The sequence below is a fragment of the Drosophila kikkawai genome, chromosome 3R (assembly GCF_030179895.1).
Source record: "Drosophila kikkawai strain 14028-0561.14 chromosome 3R, DkikHiC1v2, whole genome shotgun sequence".
NCBI classification, from domain to species: domain Eukaryota; kingdom Metazoa; phylum Arthropoda; class Insecta; order Diptera; family Drosophilidae; genus Drosophila; species Drosophila kikkawai.
The window spans coordinates 14015928-14039402 of record NC_091731.1 but is presented as its reverse complement, the minus strand read 5'-3'; the positions used below and the strand labels follow the sequence as shown (position 1 = coordinate 14039402).

The 23475-nt window shown below is 44.5% G+C and overlaps 1 protein-coding gene across 2 annotated transcripts; it reads left to right on the top strand.

The window, feature by feature from the left end:
* Positions 1-44: 44 nt before the first annotated feature.
* LOC108084573 (diacylglycerol kinase theta) lies at positions 45-21901 on the top strand. 2 transcript variants are annotated; one of them, XM_070287526.1, is made up of 18 exons: positions 45-897; positions 3662-4627; positions 11143-11222; positions 11285-11387; positions 11846-11952; positions 12026-12110; positions 12179-12379; positions 13055-14617; positions 15638-15919; positions 15993-16422; positions 16485-16806; positions 16870-17099; positions 17169-17317; positions 17409-17690; positions 18387-18672; positions 18740-18896; positions 18973-19080; positions 20738-21901. In XM_070287526.1, the coding sequence occupies exons 2-18, from the start codon at positions 4516-4518 to the stop codon at positions 20990-20992; spliced, it is 4752 nt and encodes a 1583-aa protein (XP_070143627.1). In that variant the 5' UTR covers positions 45-897; positions 3662-4515; the 3' UTR covers positions 20993-21901. The 2 variants fall into 2 exon arrangements, with proteins under 2 accessions (XP_070143627.1, XP_070143628.1); XM_070287527.1 differs by lacking the exon at positions 13055-14617 and having other exon boundaries at positions 148-897; positions 17409-17588; positions 20738-21894.
* The last annotated feature ends 1574 nt before the right edge of the window (positions 21902-23475 follow it).

Genomic DNA, 23475 nt, shown 5'->3' with positions numbered 1-23475 from the left:
ATATTGTATTAAAGGCTTCTTCTGAACTAAAGTTCAGATTTTGGAAATAAAGAATTGTCTTTTAAATAACGGTTTCTTTTTATGCCACCAAGCGATCTGGTCACATTTATTTTGGAGACCAGTTGGCAGCTTTGCCCCCAACAAATTGTTGATTTCATTTTTATTTGGGGGGCGAGAGAGAGAGCTAGAAATGGAGAGAGCCGCATTGAGAGCGACGGCACAAGCGCTGGCATCCTGCCTGAGAGACAGAGAGCGGCACTGAGAGAGAGACGGCAGCGGGAGATCCCTTAAATTTCCCCCTGTTTGTTGTTGGCCCACACGACACGGCAACTCAACACACCGCAGAGGGAGAGGGCGCCATTGGCCCCCAGGCCCGGCAGCGAGTGCGAGAGGGATGGCCGGATGAGGGAGCCAGGCGGAGGAGCATCGATGGCGAACGAGAGCTGCGAGTAGGCTGTGGACTCGGACCTGGCGTCAGAGCGCACCATCGTCTTCAGCGGAGCACACACAGCAGCTAGGTGTGCTCTTCCGTACGTAACGGTTGCGGATTTTCACTGGACTTTCACAACCACAGGCAGCACAGGAAAATTTTCACACACACTGGCAGCAGCGGCGCAAGAAAGCAAGAAAACTGCCTGAAAACTCGCCAAAACTCTGGCGAAACGTTCATTAATTCGCAGCCCCTTGCTGCAAAGTGCTGTGGAAACTTTCCTAAAAAAAAGAAAATAAAAACGAAAAGAAAAGTGCGTGAAGTGCGGGGGAAATCGAATGGAAAAATGGCCAGCCAAAAACAACGCCAAAACCAAACCCAAGCGAAATGAAAACCAAAATCTCGGCGGCGGCAGCAGTGTGAAAAGTCGAAAAGTGTGCAAAATTTTGCAGCTTCAAAAATATATGGTACATAAAATTTCGCTCTCTCTTTCTCCCTCACTCTCTCCAAGTGAGCGCGGGTGTGTGTGTTAGTGTGTGTGCGTGAAAATTACGTTGTCATATGTGCCAAGTGCTGACTTTTCCAGGCTCCAACTTTCCTGGCTCCGACTTTCCCCGATTATTAACTCCTTCGAGTGTTTGCCAAAGTAAAAAGGCAAGGCCACTCGAACACCTCTGGCTAAATACGTATATGGACTTACAAATATATTAAAGGACACGGATAGGTGTGCGTGCGAGTGCGGGTGCGAGTAAGAGTGTGTGTGTGGCAAGGAATCAAGCCGCGCCAGCCAGAAAGAAAGAAAAAAATTCTCTATCTATTGCGATTTGCTCATGCGGCCCGAAAAGAGCGAAGCGCGCAGCATTGGCCAGCAAGCAGCAGAGGATGCGGGGATGAAAAAGCCAGGGGGTGGGACGGGGGAGTGGAAAGTGGGCGCCACCATGGCCCCAGTGGGTGCGAAGTGCGGCTGCTTTGTCTACGGTGTGTACACATACACAGCCTCCGAAAGCTATATATCGTACTTTTCGGCCCCCCATTAGCATCCATAATTTCGTTGCTCTTCTGGCTACCAAAACAATAATTTCCCAAAGAAAAAAAAGAGAAGCCGCTAAGTTTTCAACACCCCAGAAAGAAAAACCAAAGCCCTCACCCCACCCACACCTTGCCTTGGCAGCATTTGTTGCAAAAATCTTGCTCGTTGTGATTTATCCTTAAACTTGGCCACTTTCGTTGAACCGCTGTGGTGGAGTTGGGTTTTCGCTGCGAGTGGTGTCCTGTGTGGTGAGTTTTCTCTGGGCACCTCCCATTGCGCATGTCGCGCGCCTGGAGGCCAGGATATATGGACAAGGGACACGGACATTCCACGTCGTCAGGCTGGCTCCACACACACAGTTGCGGGCCAAATAGTAGTACTTGCTCCCAAAGCCAAGTCCAAGTTCAAAACTCTTTGCTGCAAGTTTTCGCAACAAATCGCATTCCATAACGAGGTTAAAGGCAAAAAGTGGCTATAATCCAATGAGAAGGGTCTCAGTTCAAGTTCAGAGTAGTGTCTTGGGAAGAATTAATATATAGATAGGACTGAATATCCAAAATGTTGTGTAGAAGGATATGTAGCTTTGGACTAATTTTCTTGAAAATTCGTCTAAAAGTTCACAGTGATGTCAGAACAATGTCCAAAAAACCCCACATTAGATCAGTATAAATATTCGAAAGCCTAAGACAGGAATGGCTTAGACTTTAAAGATTTAGGATTAAATTCACGTTGCTCTAATCAATTAAGTCACCTAGCAATGGTAACAATTTGTAAAAGTTTGTATCAGATATTTGAGTTATTCTTTGTTATTCATCCGCTATGATGCTTTTACTACTATAATTTTTGTATTCCTCCAAATAGAGTCAGTCGAACTGAATATAAATCCATCACTAATCCGGGAAATAAAGAAAGTAATGGAATATAGATATAGTCCATAAAATTCGAAATGATAACTAATCTAGTTTCCTGATCAAAATGTTATGGACCAAAGTCTAAAATCTTTCACAGAACTTTGAGTTAAAATTGTATAATAGGTAATTCTTTTGACTAAAACTTATTATTTAGCTCATATATAAAACATGCTAGAATAGCACCAACTCTGCAGCAGATTAGCATATACCTTTTCTGAAATATCACAGAGAGGGAGACAATGACCGGATTTATATCCTGTATTGCTATTATCTTGTCCTTAACTGTTCGCATATACACAGATGCACACTGTGGATTTGTGTGTTTTCCGTTAGCTGTCGTTTATTGTCATCAAGTTGAAAACTTCAAGTGTCGTTACCTTTGTTTCCGTCTATTATTAGGACCTGTATGATATAATATTTGACTGGATTGTCCTTGGCCATCCCCGCTCTTGGCAGGAGGGGCAGGATGATGGTGTGGGTGAAGGGAAGTTGGGAAAGTGGGTAACTGGGTAGCGCTGGTAATTGGTTCATCATCGCAGAACATGTTGCATACTCGTGGGCGCCGCGGTTGTGGAAATTAATGGATTGGCGTTTTGGAGGCATGAAAATGAAGCGAAAGGAAAATCCACAATGCAGTTCACTCTCTTCCTCTCTGCCTTCACTCTCTCTTCTGTCTCGGCCTCTTACTCGTTACTCTCTTTACCCCAGCGGTACACGCTGTTGATATCATATTTTTGCCACTTCTATTATTATATTGATGTCTACTACTTTTTTATGGTGCTCCAAGAATACTGGGAACTTTTTTAGCCAACTCACCACGCATGACGCGTGCCTCTCTCCCCATCTCTTTTGCGCAGTCCGCGCTCTCGCTCTAGCTCTTTCTTTCTCTCTCTGTAGCCTTCCCCGTGGAAACTCCCGCTCTTGTGGATTTTATTATCGGGAAACGCTTTCCCTTCTGCCTTTGGTTTTTTTTCGGCTCTGCTGTTTTATTTGGGGGGTGCGGCGCCCACGTATCAGCGCAGGAAAGCGGAAAGTGGAAAGGCGAAAGGAAAGCAACGGAAAGCGAAGCGAAGAGAGAGCCAAGTCGAAGAAAAACATTTTCCGAGCTGCTGCTGCTGCTGCCGTCGTAGTAAAGTGAAGACCGCCCGCCGAGTGAAGTGTGCCTACGTGTGTGCAGTGCCATATAGAAAAAATACAAGCAAAACAACAAGAAATACATGAAATGGCACACATAAATGCAAATAACGAAAAATATACATATTTAAAATGCCAATTTTGTTTTTTGTTCAGTGCAGCGCTAGAAATTGTAAATAATTAACAGTATAAACTCACCACCAAATAACCGAAAATCCGAACGCTTAACTGAAATCGAAGATGCACAAGTCTAAGAAAGTATAATTATGCATAGCCACTATGTATATAACAGCCAAAAACGATTGTTAAATTAAACTAAAAAAAGAAAGGAAAAAACAAGTAGCCCTCGACCAGCCCGAGAACCGAGCCCGGCAAGCAAATGTCCGGATAAGGGAGCCGCCACCTGACCAATGGATGAAAATGCAGCCGTCGTCGTCACTTTCGTCGTCGTCGTACTCCATTTCGCATCGCTTTTGTCAGCAGCAACAGGAACAGCAGCCGGAGCCAGAGCACCCAGAGCAGCAGGATCAGAAGGATCAGCAGCAGTCCAGGCTGGCCGGATTTTCACCCTACCACGCCCACGCCAAGTGCACGCCCTCGGTCGGTACGGCAGCGCTGCCACAGCTGGCCTCGACGCCCGTACCGGCAGCAGGCGCCTAGGTTGCCCAACCAAAAGATTCCCACTTCGAAATAGCCCATCTACGCAGCAGCCACAGATATTGCCACTGCTGCAACTGCACCTGCAACATATACTGCAGTTCTGACTGCCGCAGCAACAGATATCGCAGCTGCCACTGCGCAATAGCAACTGAAATTGCAGCTGCAACGGCCACGGCAACGGTCACTTGGAGGAGGAGTCCAGCGCACAAGTCAGCACCAAGACATACGCACATAGCAGTAGCCGCACTAACCACAGGAGAAGGATAAAGCAGAGGCAAAATCGAAACCGAAACCGAAACTGAGACAGGAACCGGAAGCGGAAGGACGGGCAGCGGACACAGGCAAACAAAATGGCGGATGGTGGGCATTCATTCGTGAAGAAGACATTTCATAAGCCAACATACTGTCACCACTGCTCGGATCTGCTCTGGGGCCTCATCCAGCAAGGATATATTTGCGAGGGTGAGTACCAAAGATCATATAATAATAAGTGTAAGTTCGTTAAGTGGGGTTCGCATTTGGAATATTTAAATATTATTCAATATCAGTTCTCATTATCCCACCAAATTCGCGATTATAGCTTAGCGTCTTGTTTTTGAACAGCTTATTAAAGATATTAATGTTTGGTAGCTCTAGGTCTCATAGGCACTGAGATCTTTTGACGGACACACCAACACGGAAAATCAACTCTGTTGGGTACGCTGATTAAGTATATGCATAGTTTTTGGGGTCAGAGATGCATCCATCTTGCCTGTTAAGTTTTAATAGATTTATCGGTAGGCACTTGGCTATTACACTGAGTTTTTGGTATAGAAATTCCACGTATCCCTTTTGGCATCTACCAAAAATTTTATTTTTTCATAGATCCACTTTATGGACTGCAAAAATCATCCTCCCCCTTGCCCGCGAATCAGGTTTTAATTTTGCTAACGCGGCAGCAATAGAAATAAGTTGTAATTAATGAGCACTAAATACAACAGAGAAAAGGCAAAACGCAAATCATCGAACATCTCTCACAGCAGCGGCTGATGTAAAAATACATTTCGTCTGGTTTTGAAAATACTTTCAAAATTGCCATAAAATTTGAATGGAAAAGCGTCAGTCCCCGAAGATCCCTATGCCGATGTTGATGCCGCTGGGGAGGTTGTTATAACAAAGACCAGCAGCACGGGCATTACAGGAAAACATAAACACAGATTTTAAAATAACGTTAAGTAGATTTTTATTACGTTTTGGTTAGCTTTTAAAAGTACTTCGAGTACTCCCTTATAAAGAGGTTGGGTGATACACTTTTATATGAAAAACCTCAAAAAATTAGCATTGGAAAAGCATGAAAATTAATATCTTCTTAAGTTATCCTAATTGAATAAGATTGTATCCAATTTGACGAGTGAACGGCAGTTCAACGTCATCGCCACATGACCAAAAGTGTAAAGATCGCACGTCGGTCGGGACAAATTCAGGAGGGGTAATGCTTAGCATACAGTGTAGTGTAGCCTATATAGTATAGTTATAGTATGGAATAGGGGCAGCATCATCGGGCTATTTGTGGCCGAGAAGTGTGCGCGTTTGAACTTTTCCAAATTGTGCGGCTGTTGGCCGTGTCTGCCGTGACGTGAGCAAGAGCGCCAACGACGTCATAGACAGCACCGATTCGACATGCTACTTGTACATATATGTATGTATTCGTATGTGCCATTGCCATGGAAATCTATAAAACAGAGCACATCACTCGCCCCACAGCACAATTTATGCCAAACAGGCAACCCAAGGCGATTCGGATCGAATTGAATCGAACAGAAACAGAACAGAAATGGCTGATATAGGTCCACGGAACCGAGAAGGAGGGGCATCTGACTCTCCCAACGGGAAGCGTGTTAAGCGCCTCGCATCGTGATGAATCTTCCTGCTTTACTCTGTTTATTTGTGCAATTTCGTTCATGGGATTTGTTGGTTTTGTTATGGCTATTATTATAATTATCGCGAATCACGCTTGCCATTTCATGTAGCATCGGTGTTTATAGTTTTGCGGAAAGTGCGCGCCTTTTGCCACAAATACGTTGCTTTAAAGTCTATTATTCGTTCACCAAAATTAACACTATTTGCACTCTGCTAAGAGCATATGGCAGGGAAATAATCTTTAGGAGCATGAGTTGACAAAATTAACAGGAATGTAGAACACCTATGTATGTAGAACACCTATGTATGTTTTATTCCAACTTTTGGTGCAATAATTTCCATACATAAGATATCTGTAGATGGAAAATCTAAGGGTGAATCATCCAAATGCGATGCAATAATGTTTGGTAGTCGCTCAACGCTTTTGGGAAATGCAACTAAATAAAAATTATTTAAAATGTACAAAATTAAAAAGTATAAATTCCATATTCTAAAAGCCACTGCTTTTTCCTATTTTTATCTCAAGTTATTTACAACTTTTTGGTCTTCTGCGATGGACCGTGAATTGTGGCTCTGTTCGGTTTAATGGCTAGTGTTAAAGATCATTAAAGATTCTGCTCTGAATGAACAAAAAATTGAGTGTAGCGGCCAGCCAGAGAGTCCATAAATGCACTCATTTGTGTCATTCCACAGCTAAATTTATTGCCCGCAAGCGAGAAAAACAGACAGACAGATTTCCCGCATTTTCGTGTTGTTTTCGTTGTGCTTGCATTTGACATTTTCAGTGAATTTTGCCACTGTGTTAATCGCTGGCAAAACATGTCATATTTATGTATATTGAGTATGCATATATGCATATCTTACTTATGTATGTGATGTGTGCTCTGGGTGAAATAGCAAGCTGAAATCGTGTTATTTGTGTTGCATACCCTCGAGGGCGTCGCTCTTTGGCCGCACATCACGTATACGCCACGTTGGTCTGAATCGAAAGGGAAATATAAGCAGGGATAGAGCGGAAGGCCGCTTCGCAGTGTTTCCCTAGTAAAGCTGCATATTTAATTAGCTAAAGCCGAAGCTGGAGCTATGGCTCTCCGGTTCACATAGAACCAGAACGGAATCGGAGCTCCCGCGCTCTCTGATCCCCCGAATGTAGGTCAAATGCGAAGTGCACTCTCGTGTAGCATAGGCCGCAGGCAACTTTCAATCGGGTTTCCAGGGTGGACTGCATCCGAGCAGCAGGTGCGCAACCAAATCAAATTGAATGCATGGCCTGTGAGTGGTTTGCAGGGTGGTATGGGCTGGGGACGGTAACTACAAGCCGGCAGGAGTGCCGAATCTGAATCCGAGCGAGGTGCCCCGGCCGATAGCGGCAGCAGCGAAGGGCTAAAAGTGCGTCATCAATGGCCGCCATGGAAAATGACGACGATGGCAAACCGAGAGGGGAGCAAGGGGGGATAATGCTTAAATGGAGGACGGAATAAAAGGGGGGATTCGCCTAGTTAATTGCTTCATTGTCGACGCTGTTCATTCATAACCAAAGTGAATGGCCAACAGCGCGAACAACCTTAAAACAAGATAAAATAATACTCTTTATAATACTTGAGCCATAGTGGAATAAGCTTACAAGTATTAATAGGCAACGGGGTATTAAGTTTTTAAATATTTAGAGAATATTTTTCTAATATCATTGAGCTCAAAACATTTATTTATTTACCCACTGGGTTGCAAGGTCAAGAAATTACATTTAAATTTTATTTGGGCTAAAAAAGAACATAACTAAAAGTTCAGTTAAGCGTTTAGTAATAATTTAAGTAATAGTTAATTAATTTTAATATTTAACTACAAACTGGTACACTTTTTCGCAGTATTCTTTCGTCATAAAGAGTATAAAGAACAGATTTTCGGGGTCGTCAGTTTGGCTGGCATATCGCACGGAAAGCGGCGCGGAGAACGGGGGGAATCAAGAGAACGATAAAGAGGAAGGGCACTGCTGACGTTGCAGGCAAGCCGGAAAAAATCTGCTCTCCAGTCAAGAGCGTGTCCGACCAAAATGAAATTAAACCATAATCCAAAATAATGCTACTCAAGCAGTGCTTCCGGGGCCAAGCAGTGCATAAGAGCAATAAAATGGCGTCAAAGTCCTGTTGCTTCGCTTAATAGTAACAGTAATTCGCAATTATGTTGATCTTGCTCATATATTACAAAACTTCATAACATTTTAGCAATATATTGCAACATGCAGCAACAACATTTTTGTTGCCAATTTCCTGTCACTGCCCCTGAAGCTATCTGGAAATTATGTTTCCATCAGGAAAAAAGATTGCTGTGGAATTTAATTCGGCCGTCCGAAAAGACCAGACACAGATTTTAGCGGGAGCTGGACAGAGAAACACTTGAAAACCCGTGGATAAAATATAAATACTAAGCTAACAGGTCGAAAAAGTATAATGCATTTTAGTGATTAATTTTGTTTATACTCTAAACGAATGTGAGCGAATATAAATACCCTTTTACTTTAGTAAAAAAAGGTTTTATCTTGTGCCAAAGAATGAATTTATATGATTTATGCGTGCCTCATATGCGTCATCTAACTGTTTCTCCGAGATTATGTGTGTATGCTTGTTTATTATTAAGCATGTCCAGCTATTTTTAATTCAACGTTGTTCTTCCTCTTCGGCTTTTGGTTCGTTTACTTCGACTGCTTCTTTGACCGTTATTCTCCTAGTGCGCTACTTCCTCTTTGTCATTCGTTTGCTGTGTATGTTACGGCTACACCTCAATTGAATTGTATAACTCTCCTCTGGGCAAATATCAATTTTAATTGTGCTTCCTCTTCCACGCACTACGCATGTCAACTTGTGCGTATTCAATTGTCCCTAGCCTCCGATTCCTCCTGCCGCTCCTGCTCCTCCTTCTGGTTTGTCCTCTTTCTCCTATTGCTTCTCCTTCTACCACTCCTTTGTGCATACATGTGTATATGTGTGTGGATGTATTGGTGTTCGCTTTAAATTTGGCTTTGTGATACTGCTTCTTCTTCGTCCTCTCCCACTTGATTCTCTTTTGTTATTGTTGGCTTTATTGGCCTGGCCAAAAGGGAGAAGGGAAAATAAAAACGAAGCGAGGCAAAAGTAAAAGTGTGTTGAGTTTCCAACCTCAAATTCCCCACACACGCACACACACAAGGAAAACGCAAAGAAAAGCATTTCGTAAATTTCCCCATGCGTTGGCGTCGCTGCTTCTGTCTGCTTATGCTTATCTACACAAAAAGAGAGGGATAAAGGGAAAGAGAAATAAAGAAAGCACACACATTTTTGGTATACATAATGCAGGCATGCAACAAAGTGGAAAATACCTAAAAAGAAATGTACAGATCTTAGCTGCTGAGCGCCACAGGGCGTATACGTGCTCAGCTGTTGCTTCTGCAATTCCACCACCCTTACCTCCCCCCAACCCTCTATTTTTACGGCAAGTGCAACAACCGCCACAGCCAACAACAAGAAGACCGAGGACTCCTCTTGCAAATAACTCAAGCTAGACAGAGATGGCTAGCTAAACTCGAGACCTACAGTTATGTTTTACATTCCCAAATGCAACTGCAGTTGAGCGTCACGTTTGTCCTTCTCTTTCTTCTTCCCCTTCTGCATTTGCTTGGCTGCTGCTTGCACCTACTTGACGGCTGCCCGCTGTTTTATTTATAAAACGGGCCAAAAAACCAAAGCACATTCACGAGTTCATTCATGACGTCAGCACAGCGCCTCAGGTCAGCGGCCTAGTTTTCTACTGCTGCTGCTGCCGCCTCCTCCTCCCCTCGACACGGTGCACACACAGAGATAATTATGCATTTACATACAGACGACGCGCGTCTGTTTGCCCATTTGTTATGTGTGCAGCGCCCCAAGTGTTGCCTATGTGTAAATACGTAAGTTTTACGCCAGGATAAAAATAGAACTATGATATCTATGTTAAGTCGAAGCACGAAATGCGAGCATATGTATGTACATATTTATGTTATTTATGTTCGTTTCAATACAAAAGGGAGACTGAGGATGCGATTATTCAAAGAATTAATACAAATTATTTAATTTGCATTCAAAATAGTTCAGGCTTGGCAATATCAATCCATATTTCATATTTTAAGCAACATGGTTTAAATATTGGTGTTTATTAAAAACAGTCTTAAACAAAATAAAATATTGCATACAATTTAAAGTCTTTGGAATTATATCATTTTTTATAATTATAATAAAAGAAATCGAGTTATTTGGTCTATGGACCTTTTTTTTTGTGCAACAGGATTTTACTTTTCAATCAGGTGGCGAGGAAAAGAGACAGAGAGCAGCTAGCTCAAAAGCGCGGGAGGGAGAAAAGCAGTCGAGCTTTGTCCATTGCCAGTCCCTCACTCTTTCTTCCCTCTCTCTCTGCGTCACCTTGGCTTGGCCACTTAGCTCGCTGCACGCCACTTGTGTGCTCTGGCCCCGTCCCCCTTAGTTGCCCTGCAGGGAACTTCAATGAATGCACCGTTGTCCGTGAACTCGGCCACCATGAATGGCATGCGAGCTCCCAATGACGCGGTGACTTTGCGGTTGCACCAAGGGGCTTACTAGGGCGATGAGAGCAGTACTCTCACTGGAATACGCATTTTCAACTGAAATAATATATATGTACGTGTATTTGAATAAAATTCATTAAATGTGATTCAATTAATACCATGTAATGGAAATAAGTTTAAAAAAAATTTATTTATATACATTTTTCGATGGAAAATATTACGTATACGTAATGACTGTATCCCCTTAGATAGGCTATTTACATTAGGATACTATTAAAAATATTCAAATTTCAGTTCATAGAGATATTTAATTTTTTACAACAATTTTGAACCTAAACACTGGATGGGTTTGATTTTAGTTTTAACAAAAAGTTATGAAATATTACGTATACGCAACGAAACCTTTGACTGTTCCACTTAGATAAACGTGAACTGCATTGTGATCCCTTTTGAAATAACTTGAAAACTTTTGCCGACATGTTGCATAACCACATCTTTTTTTCCCCTCTCTCTACCTTGCCGCTTGCAGTTTGCAACTTTATCATTCACGAACGATGTGTCAGCAGCGTGGTAACGCCCTGTTCCGGCATCGCTCCATGCATTATAAAGGTACGTAGTCGCAATCGCAGGATGAACGTAGCTGTCATGTGTCCATGTGTCATTCCCCACAGAATCCCGTGGCCCATTGTTGGTCCGAGCCAACTCATCACAAGAGAAAATTCTGCACAGTCTGCCGTAAGCGATTGGATGAAACGCCAGCGGTGCATTGTTTAGGTAAGTGACACTATATATGTATATGTGTGTGTCCCAGTCCTTGACGCCTCTTCTCCTCCAACTGCGTGTCAGTCACGTCAGTTCACCTATTGAGCGGCAATCCATTGTTAGAACCATCAAGCGCATGATGTGTGCCCCACAGAGGTAGAAAATTGATTTTTAACTGCGATTGAGTTTGGTTTTCCATTAAGATAAACTTAAGTGTATTTTATTAGATTGTTTATGATATGTTAAAGCATAAAACAAGAAGCAGAAACAGAAGCATTAACACATATAGCACTCTTATTAAAAGCAAATTAATTAATTAAATAATTAAATTCTGAAAATTTCTGTTATCTTGATCCAGAAAAGTATGCTATGGTTTATTGAAAACAAATTACAGCCAGGAAAATTTTCCCACAATAAATATTACCAGCTTTTCTATTATTTTAAATATTTCACATAATTTTTTATCCCAGTCTGCGAATATTTCGCGCATATTGAGTGCCAAGATTTTGCGGTGCCCGATTGTACCGAAAATGCCACATATGTGCCGGGCAAGGAGCTGCTTAATGTGAAGCATCAGGTAAGTACACCTAACTTCTCTCTCTTTAGAGGATTACAACCAAGACTAACTATATATTAATCTCGACCAACAGCATCACTGGCGAGAGGGCAATCTTCCATCAACGTCCAAGTGCGCGTACTGTAAGAAAACATGTTGGTCCTCGGAATGTCTCACTGGTGAGTTGTTCGCCCTTGAATCCTTATCTCTCCCTCTGGCTAATTATGCTTCTCAATCTTATTTACAGGATACCGCTGCGAGTGGTGCGGCATGACAACCCATGCCGGATGTCGCGTGTACCTGCCAACCGAATGTAATTTTGGTATTCTACAACCTATCTACTTACCTCCGCACTCAGTCTCGATTCCGCGCACCGAAGTGCCCATCGAGGCCATCATCGGCGTCCAGGTCAAATCGAAAACGACGCTCGTGCGCGATTACTCGTGTCGTAAGTACATGGTCTTGCCCCCATAGTGATAAACGCAGAAGCCCAGGAACCCAGGCGCCCAGCCTCTTAATAGGCCAGGTCCTGCACTGAAGCGAGTAGAGTCCCATCAAAGGTGGATCGAGGTCCTTTTGGAATAATTATATTTCAATTGAAAGACAATCTTCAGTCAAGTTTTATAATAACATAAATATCTTGATATCTTCCTCTATACTCACCTTCGAAAAGACTCTCTCTCGCTGAGTGTGGACTGGTCCACATCCGTTCTCGATGGTCACTCACCCTCTATATAGCGATTTAGCAATACTCACCCCAAATATCCCCAAAAACATAAAGTTGCTATCGATGTTGTGTTGTGTGCACACTCTGAAAAACCAGAACTCCAACGATCAGCAATCAGACATCGCTCAAGCTCATCCAGCTCATTCAGATCATGGCAGACCACTCTTTCACTCCCACCAACAACACCACCACCACTTCACAACCGATGATTTCCTCGATTTTTCCCCGTTCCCTGGATTCTATACTCTTTTGATTTTTGATTTACTTTTCGTTTCGTTTTTTCTTTTCTTTTCTTTTCTTTTCTTTCTCTCTTGGGTTTTTTCACAAACTGTTTCCGTTTCCGGCGTTCCTTAACGCTGTGTTTGTCTGTGTGTGTGTCTGTGGGCGCCCCGGCAGCCAGTCCGGATTTGAGTGCCGGCTCCGGAGCGGCCAGCTGCTCCCCGATCCCTGGAACGGGACCGGGATCGGCGGGAGCAATAACTGGGCTGGGCCTGAAGGAGCTGCTCGAGCTCCACAGGCAGCGGCGAGAGCAATCGAAACAACATTTTCTCCTTTCCACGCCGCCCACGCCCACCTCCTGTGGCTCCCACTCGCTCTGCCACTCGCCGACGCCCTCCTTCCTCACAGTGGGTGAGACCAGCAATGAGGCGGACCAGGATCAGGATCGGGATCAGCCGGAGGAGGAGCTGGAGGAGGAGAACACGGAGCAGGACAGCGCCCTGCAGCTGACCACTTCCACCTCGAATGTGATGTGCGCCAGTAACCTGCAGAAATCACCCTCGGCCAACTCCTCGCTGCACCTGCTCTACACGAGCCTCTTCCGGAAACTCGGCCAGGGCAAGCGCCGGCGGAAACGGGGATCTAGCGGCGGTGGCATCTCGCCCAGCGAGGATGAGGACGACGTGGACGGCGGAGTCTGTGATATTAGCGGCGGCGATCTCAGCGACGACTACGACCACTGTGACGTGGCCCTGCGCCGGAGATCGCTGCGCTCGCGTCAGCCACGTGATGTCAGCGAGACAGACTACCACGGCGACGCCGAGGCGGAGGCGGAGGGCGAGACGGCGCCTAGGGAAAGCTGCTATGAGACCTCGGACACCGGCGGGGAGCTGACCAACACCGACGACCTCGACAGCAGCCTCAACCTGATCAGCAACCTTAGCTATAATAGTAGTAATAATAGTAACGCGTCCGCCTCCGCCTCCAATGCCCCTAGAGGAGCCAGCACCACAATCGCCCCCGCCAGCACCACTGCCCCGGGAAAGTCCGGACATGCCTTGAGCGTCCACCCAGGACGACCGCAACCCAAGACTGGGGCTCCGGCCCAGGCCAAGCCCAAGCCCAAGCCCATACTCATGCCCAAGCACAAGGCGCAGGGCAAGGGCGGCTCCCTTAGCTCCCCGCTTTCCAACTCCAACTCCAGCGATTGTTCTTCGGCCTCGCCCTCGGCCCCGGCGACGCTGCTGCAGCTATCGCCGGTGGGCAGGAGCAAGTCCTTCCAGGAGTCGGCCGGTGTCACTGCCGTTTCGCGATACAAGAAGTACGGACGCGGCCTGTTCCAGCGCCGGCGCTCCAAGAGATCGCCCAAGAACGCTGCGGTGCCCGCGGGTACCAAGAGCAACTACAGCCTGGACAGGCTATCGCAAAACATCGAGATAACCATCCAGGACGAGGACGGCAACTACCAGCCGTACGACGACAATTTCCATATGCTGGCGCGCCGCCTGGACGCGACCGATGTGGACGACGACGTGGGCTTCGACGATCTCTACCTGGACGACCGGCCCAGCGGGGCTAGCGACGACCTGGCCTTTGCCGGCGACATCAGCGACGGTGGGGCCAGCAGCCGGTCGCGGGCCAGCGACGCCAGTGATGGCCATGTCCTTGGCCGGCTGCTCCGACAGGTGCGGCAAGGTCTCTCCGTCGGCTGGCGCAAGCCGCGCTACCAGAAGCGCAGAGGTGACTAGTCCACGTACTCCTTACCCTTTTCTCTCTCTCTCTCTCTCTCTCTATTTGTCTCTCTGTCCCCCGTCCCTGCTAACAGAATTGGGGCCAAGAATGCGAATGGGGACGCGGCACGCTCTCGATCGGTTCGGTCTTGGTTTCGACTGGTCCTTAGTTTGCGCTAACCCCCTCTGTTTTGGTTTTGGTTTCGTTACGCCCGTTCCTTTTACGTTGAGCCACCAAGCCACTGAGTCCCACTAATCGCTAACCATCGACCACTAATCATCCGCACCATTCCGCCCCACATTGCAAGCCACTAATCATTAACACCGCATAATCGCATGCCAGCACTCGGAAAAATAACCCAAGAGTGATCCGAATTAGCCTTTAGTCTTGAAATGGTTAACTATTCTTTATTATAATAACGCAATTTAGACTTAATTTAAACCCATGAATATTTAATTTAATTTTTTAACCAGGATTATCTATACTATTTAGTAGGAATCAGGTGTCACAGAAATCACTTTATGTTAAAAAATTAATTAAAAATACGCCATAAAGTATGAAATTAAATATGTCCTTGAAATCTTTGTAGTTATTATTTCTTAATATAAGGTCGAATGACATATGTTTTAATAAACAAGAAGAATTCTCAATATTAAAGCGAAAAGCTGTTTTTAGGGCAATTTTAGGTAAACATTTTTATTTATGTAGCTTTGTATCTTTAATGTGATTAAAAAGCAACAGCTATTTCGGATCCTTCTAACTAAGAAATATTAAATATCAATATTACATATATTAATATTAATACAAAATTTTGTAGCTGGAAAAAATTATATTTTTTTTTTAATATTTTAATACATCTAGCTATTTAATAAATTAACTGTTCCGATTACGTCTTGCATTTTTTCCGAGTGGCAACTAAGTAACTAACACCAGGCCGAGGCCGCTTTTGTTTTTACTAATAAAAATATGTCTGTCCACCTGAGGAACTGGCCAGATACTAACCCAGACATTTCTATGTGTGACCTCCAGCACGCAGCATATCCGAGGAGTTCAGTAGCGGCGACACACCCCGTTTCAAGGATGAGGAATCCGCCAGCAAGACCGAATCCGGACATGGACCCAGCAGCGGAGGAGGCAGCGGTGGCGGGGGAGGTGGAACCGGAGCAGGTGGCTCCTCCACGGGGGGAGCGTCAACTTCCGCTGCCGGTGGCTCCTCCAGCCATTACAGGCCTGATTCCGCTGGTCACAAGTCGGACAAGTCAGAGAAGGATCGCGAGAAGAAGGAGAAGGAGCGCGAAGAGAAGGACATAGGTGAGATGAAGGGAACTCATTTGGAAAATATAATACTTTACATACTAAGCAAAATCCATATCCACTTCCACAGAGATGATCAAGGTGTTCGATGGCAACAACTCATTCCGACGCCAGCAGTACCGTGTGATCATCGTGCAGCGCACATACACGCTGGAGCAGCTGCTGACCACCGCGCTGCGGGCATTCCACATCACGCGCGATCCGCAGGCCTTCTACCTGACCGATCTGTATGCGCCCGCCGGCATGGAGGACGCCCCGATGCTGGACCCCACGCCCGTGCTCAGCCTGACGCACCTGGAGGGCAAGCGGCCGGCCATGTACCTCCGCTTCCACGATCGCGACCGGGGCCATGTGCGCGTCTATCCCGGCAAGCTGCAGTGCTCGATGCTGGAGGATCCCTATGTCAGTGTTCCTGTAGATAATAGCACAGTTATTAAGGATTTGATTCGCGATGCCCTGGACAAGTTCGGCCTACAGGATAACCAAATACAGGACTACAGGTGCGTATAGTGTCCCATGGTCTTATGATCTCGTATCTTAACGCTTATATTCCCAATCCCAGGTGCTCGGAGGTGCTGCTCGATCGCGGCGTGACCGAGCGTATCTTGTCGTGGAACGAACGACCCTGGGATATTATGAAGCAACTGGGCAAGGACTCCATACGCCAGATGGAGCTAATGCGCTTCTACATGCAGCACAAGCAGGATCCGCACGGTCCCAACATCGCTCTATTCGTGGGCAACCTGCCCACGGGTCTGTCGCAGCGGAACTACGAGCAGATCCTCAACAAGTACGTGACCGACGAGAACAAGTTCATCAGCATTGGACCCATCTACTACGAGTACGGGTCCGTGGTGCTTACATTCGAGGACTCCCAGAAGGCGGTGGGTCTTTTAGCATCCAGTTTCCCAAGGGAAACTCTATTTATTTGTTAAATTGTCTTGCAGGTTCGTGCCTTCTACAATCTCCGCGAGACGATCATCGAGGACAAGAAGCTGCTGGTGCTGCTCCTGCCGAACATCGAGCCCAGCATGGTGCCCTCCGACGTGAGGCCACTGCTGGTCTTTGTCAACGTGAAGTCCGGCGGCTGTCAGGGCTTGGAGCTGATCTCCAGCTTCAGAAAACTGCTAAATCCCTATCAAGTCTTCGATCTGGACAATGGCGGTCCTCTGCCTGGGTATGGAACATGAATGCAAACCAATCCCCATGCCTGCTTTTCTAAACTAGTTTTCTTTCATATTTCCAGCTTGTACGTGTTCCGACAGATAACCAACTACAAGATCCTGGTTTGCGGTGGCGACGGAACCATCGGTTGGGTGTTGCAGTGCCTGGACAACGTGGGACAGGACTCGGAGTGCTCCAGTCCGCCTTGCGCCATTGTTCCCCTCGGAACTGGTGAGTAGATTGCTTCTCGAACTCGATGTATTTAGTATTTAGTGTCACATAATTAACATAATCTCACTTCCCAAACCATAATCCCGTTTAGGCAATGATTTGGCTCGCGTTTTGTGCTGGGGATCTGGTTATACCGGCGGCGAGGATCCGCTAAATCTACTGCGCGACGTCATCGAGGCGGAGGAGATCCGACTCGATCGCTGGACGGTTGTCTTCCATCCGGAGGACAAGCCCGAGGAGCCGGCCATGAAGGCGCCCTCGCAAACAACCGGTAAGAAGAAGAAGGCACACCAAGCACACCTATCGCAATCGCAATCGCAACAAACCAATCAGCATCATCAATTACCGGCTCTGACATCGAGTGATATATCAGGTCATTTGGTGTTTTCAAAACTTCGTTCGTGTGTTCTTTCTCTACGTTACATTACATAGTGCCTAATCCTAACCAGACCTAGCCCAAGTGCCACTCCCAGTCCCATTGCCAGCCCCAATTCCTTTAATAAAACCAATCCTTTGTGTTGTAATTAAATCTATGCCACGACCCAATCCTTTTCCGGCTGTAAAAATCGCCAAAGCAATCTCTGAACAAAAGCCAAAGTTGTAACATATGAAACGCCTAGTACATATGGAAGTATCTTTAAGCAGAAGTTATTAGTTTTCATAATTATTTATTTATTTATTTTATTTAATGAAAATCCATGTTACAGCTGATAATAAATCTAAGCTGATTACTTACCTACCAAGGTTATTTGTAAAGTAAATACAAAAAAAAAGCTTCCTAAAAGTCCCTCTTATACAAAAACCCCACCCCAGTCTTGGTATCTGATGATAAATGCTGTTTAGTTTTAATGTGTACAGAGTTACTTCCTAGGCTATATCCGCATGCATGAGGTAATGTATGACCTGACTAGTCCAGACACCAGTGGGACTCCCCGGATCTTTGGGTAAACTAATCAAATCAAACCTCGATGTTGTCAGTTGAATGTTCGGTGTCAAGTGTCTCTTTGTGTGATCCCAATGGACAATAAATTGAACCTACCAACTAATGATCACTTGGTGTTCCATCCAGGTGGTGCCCAAAACGAGGACAACTCACAGATCTTCGTGATGAACAACTACTTCGGCATCGGCATCGATGCGGACCTCTGCCTGGACTTCCACAATGCGCGCGAGGAGAACCCCAACCAGTTCAACTCTCGCCTACGAAACAAGGGCTACTACGTCAAGATGGGACTGCGCAAGATCGTGGGCCGCAAGGCGGTCAAGGATCTGCAGAAGGAACTGCGGCTGGAGGTGGACGGAAAGATTGTCGATCTACCACCGGTCGATGGCATCATCATCTTAAATATTTTGAGGTGAGCTGAGACTGCCATAGAAGATTATTTCATATTGTTATTAACTCCACAATCCCCTCTTTTACAGCTGGGGAAGCGGCGCCAATCCATGGGGACCCGACAAGGACGACCAGTTCTCCACGCCCAACCACTACGATGGCATGCTGGAGGTAGTGGGCGTCACCGGCGTGGTCCACTTGGGTCAAATCCAATCCGGAATTCGGACGGCCATGCGCATAGCTCAGGTGGGCAACGAAAAAAACTCTTTTTTTTAAATAAAAACTTTCTATAATTTGTAAATTGTAAATTTTTAACCCACAGGGTGGGCACATCAAGATACATCTGAACACCGACATGCCCGTTCAGGTGGACGGTGAGCCCTGGATCCAGAGTCCCGGCGATGTTGTCGTCCTCAAGTCGGCCCTCAAGGTAAGTGGCTCCCTTTGGATTTTCAATTTCTTTCGAATTTTATATTTGAAACTTAAAGTTGCCTTGCATGTATTCGCTGTTCCTTTTTTCGATTGCATGCCCTGCTTCCTAACATTACCCTCATTTTGTATTTACATATACAAACATGCTCCGGTTATTACGAATAAATCTGTAATAGTTCCTAGAAGCGAGTTAAAATCTAGATTTTTATATAAGGTTGAAAAACTTGATTTAATTTTCATTCTCAATTGGCAATCCTAAAAAAATGTATACACTTAACTTTTTAGCAATTTGCAAAAACCGGAGCTTAGTAGATTATTATATATTTTTAAAAACAAAAAACTCAGCTCATATATAAGGTTATTATAGTGCACCGCCGCTTTCCTTGTATTTTTTTTTTTTTTATTATTATATTTTTTGTTTTAATTCCGATTTTTAAGCGACTCTTTTGATTTAGCGTCCACCTATCTGATTACATTAATTTTATTTGAAATTTGTACAACCCCCCACAAGAAATTCAAGCCAAAATCCACAGAGCATACATTCGACAGTTTAAATTTGGGTTTATGTAATACCCGGGCACCACAAAGGGGAACCACAACAAGGACATGATATTAGGAATGCCTATAATTTTATATCCTCAGTTCAATGGCAAAACTAAGTAAATGTTGTTAACACAAACCTAAATGGCAGTCGGTTCAGACTTAATGAGTCAGGCAGCATGAACTATAAGCGATTTATATATCAGTTGTCACGTTAATATAGCTTTTAATTAAATTCAATTAAATATGCAATATAGAGCAAATTTATATTATCAAACCAAAAATCATCCTGGTCCAAACCTGACATCGTATTTATATTAATTCTGCATTAAATCTAAATACTATGATTTTCCTTTTCGAAACACTCATTGCATTGCATACTGTTTGGAGTTTAAATCAATTTTTAAGGGCCGCTTTCCCATCTGAACTATTAAACTATTAAATTTCCGAAAAAGGTAAAGAGCAATTAAACTTGTTGATAAACCAAATCGGCTTACTCTACGTCTATAGTTTATAATATAGAGATAGAGAACTAACAGAGTTAGTTCAATTAACGGTGATTGTCTTGAAGAAAATATTCTTCTATTTAGCCTTAACTATAAAATAAAAGTCTTCCTAGCATGGAATATAATGTTCCAAATGATATATAACTTCCTTTGACCCAGGATTTACTAAGTACAAAACTGGACAATAATTTACATATAACATAAAATATGGAATCCTGAACTTTGCGAACCGATTGTCATTGAGCCAAGGGCAAAACAACTAAAACCAGTAAATTTTGTATGCGTGTGTGTTGGATATGCGTGTTTTGTATGTTAAATTTGTAATTTGTCCCCTGGTAAATCTTCCCGCCCGATGTGTCGTAATTACCTTAGTAGAGCACACAACACCCAAAAAACCCTGAGCCACCCTCTAACCATGTAAAATAGCCACGTTTTTCTGCATTTTTCATTTGTTGGCAGCTCAAAAAAACAAAATAAGTTAAATGAAAACTAATGAAATCAGAAAAGAAAACATAAACAAAAACTTTGTAGTTCTCTGTTCGATGTGTGTGCGTGTGCGTATGTGTATGTCGGATTTGACAATGTGTGTGATTTCTATGCTACATCTAGGCCACGATGCTGAAGAAGACGAAGAGCAAGCGCCGCCTCACGGAGCCGCACATCTCGCCGGCGGTGCTCAGTCTCTCGGTGGCGCAGCAGGGATCGGGATCGGGACTGGGAGCGGGATCTGTGTCTGTATCGGGATCCCCGCAATCCCAGTCACAGCAGCAACTGCAGCAGCAGCAGCAACAATCGCAGCTGGCCGAAAATGGGGAGAAGGAGGCTTCGATGGCTTCGCTGCCCGCCGGCTTCGGCAGCACCTAGAGCTTGGCCAGCGGCCTGCGATATTGGTTCTCCTGTTTCTACCCATAAAACCAACCAAAGAAACCCCAAAAAACAAAACTCCATAAGCCATGAACAGATCAACAGCCTTAAGCCTGAAAATTGTAATCAGATATCGAAAATTTTAGCAAGATAAAAACTCCAATGCGCGCAAGCGAATGAAACTAATCTTCCAAAAGTCAGAACAAAAAAAAAATAGCATTAACCAAAGCCAAAAGTAATGAAATTAAATATAAAAACAAATAGCTGTAAATAATAGTTGGTGCTGTCGAGCTCTGAGAACCACCCACCCACCACCCACCAAAACACCTCTGCACCGGAAGAACTGTGACCACCGCAATTGAACTTGAACTAGCTAACTAAAGCAACACTACACCCACAAACATCACACCACACCACACCACAGCAAGCCTAGCGCTCCTAGAAAATGTCTACAGTTTTAAATTAATTTTTATGCAATCATTTACCTTGATTTTCCTTTGAAGGCAGTCCAATTTGGACTTTTCCGTTACCATTTTATATGCAAATGCAAGCTTTCGTAATCCATCATACAGTATCGAAATATGTATAACCGAAAACATTTAGTTGATTGAGTTCCTCCGTTACATTTTGCCTGATTTTTCAAGCTAGCTTTTGAACAAGAACCTATAACGAATTTAATCTAAGGCAATCGATTTATTTCCTTGCGTTAACTCTATCTTTTCTTACTCTCTTTTTTCTCTCCTACCGAATATATTGAACAAAATACACAACTTTACACGAATACGAAACAAAAATCTAACTCTATGATAACAAATATTTTAAAACTAATTTTAAATGCAATGCGGACAACGCTTAAATTGTTTTTCAAATTCCCAAATGTCTTTCTCTCTCTCTCTCTCGCTGTCTGAAACGATGAAAACGAAACAGGCGACCATGTTGAAAAAGAACAAGCTGAAAATGAAACGCCGGAACACGGAGCCCACTATGATGGTGGCCGGCTCAGCCGCTCCCCCGTTGTCACTGGCCCTGCCGCCTAGCGTAGGCGAAGTGGGCTTGGCCGGTGGGGAGGCGGGAGCTGGAGCGGGACTAGGCGCCGAGGGCGACGGCGGCGGCGGTACAAACAACACGGATTTCTGAATATGGTACAGCGAGCGTCTGATTTAACGTGCTAATTCCACAACCACCCCAGACACACCCACCCACGACAAGCCCACCCGATCCCATCCCACCCAAAAGCAGCAGCAGGACCAAGAGCAGAAGCGGAATTAGAACCAGAAACAGGAGCAGTAGCAGTTGGCAACAGTTAGCAGTAGGAGTAGCAGAAGCCATCATCTCCACACCACCAAACCTTAGAGAGAGAGAGAGCAGGCAACTCGAGAATCAAAAGCTGTAATCAAAATTACTTGTATAAAGCGAACAGTCCCGCACTTAGCAAATCGATTTGAGCGGATCGGATCCGTTCCGATCGTCAGTTAGCAGTCAGCATCCTCCAGCCTGAATCCACGTCTGAAATCAGTACGTTAAACTCAAACTGCTCGAACCAACCTCGTCAGAGGGCAGGAAACCAAAGAAAAATAAAGAAATTAAACAATAGATTGAAGGAAGTGTAAGAGCAAGAGGAGATTTTATTCCATACACTCAGCAATAGTCTGGCCAAAGTTGTATCAAATTCAAGTTCAATTATGTTCCTTCTCGTTTCGTTCCTATTTAAGCAGCAGCTGAAACCGATTAGTGATACCGTTAAACAGAGAGCAGCGCAAGCAGTGCAAAAGAAGCAGGGCGATCGAACCGATAAACCGGAAATGAAGCGCAAGCAGTAGAAAAAGAAACAGGAAAAATGAAACATAAGCCTAAAACACAAAAACCAAAAACAAAAAAACCGAAAAAAAAAAAACAAAGCTAGAGAAACCCAAAAAAACATAACAAAAGTACAAAATTGTTGAAAAATTGTTTGTTATAACTAAATGAAGACGCTAGAAACCAAGTAAAAGTAAATCCCACAATTATGACAAAGCAAAGAAAGCTAGTTGCGTTCGGCAGAGAACCTGAGAGTTCCAGCGAGAACCAACTGGGAAAAACAAAATACACACACCAGCCAGGTCACGATGCGAACGTACAGCAGATGCGGGAAAATTCACGCGAATCTTTTTCTCAACGCTTGATTCGATGAGATACGAAAAAGCTGCAAATTGCATAGTTGGCTAACTACTACTACTAATTGGACGCAACATTGGAAATTTCGAGAGCCCGAGGGCGTGCCTAGCATGTCCCGGGACCACTGAAACACGGAAAAAAGGGAATAACCCCTTGGATTGTGCAATTGGTGTGGATTTTCTCCGCTGCTGTGCGTTCAACAAAAGAAAAAGAAAAAAAAAACATGAAAAAGATAAAGAAAATATAGGAAAATGCATTTTCAAGCGTAGGCAAACGCCATCGCCAGGAATGGCGCTGCGCAAGTATTTCACCTGCATTTGTCTAGGGAA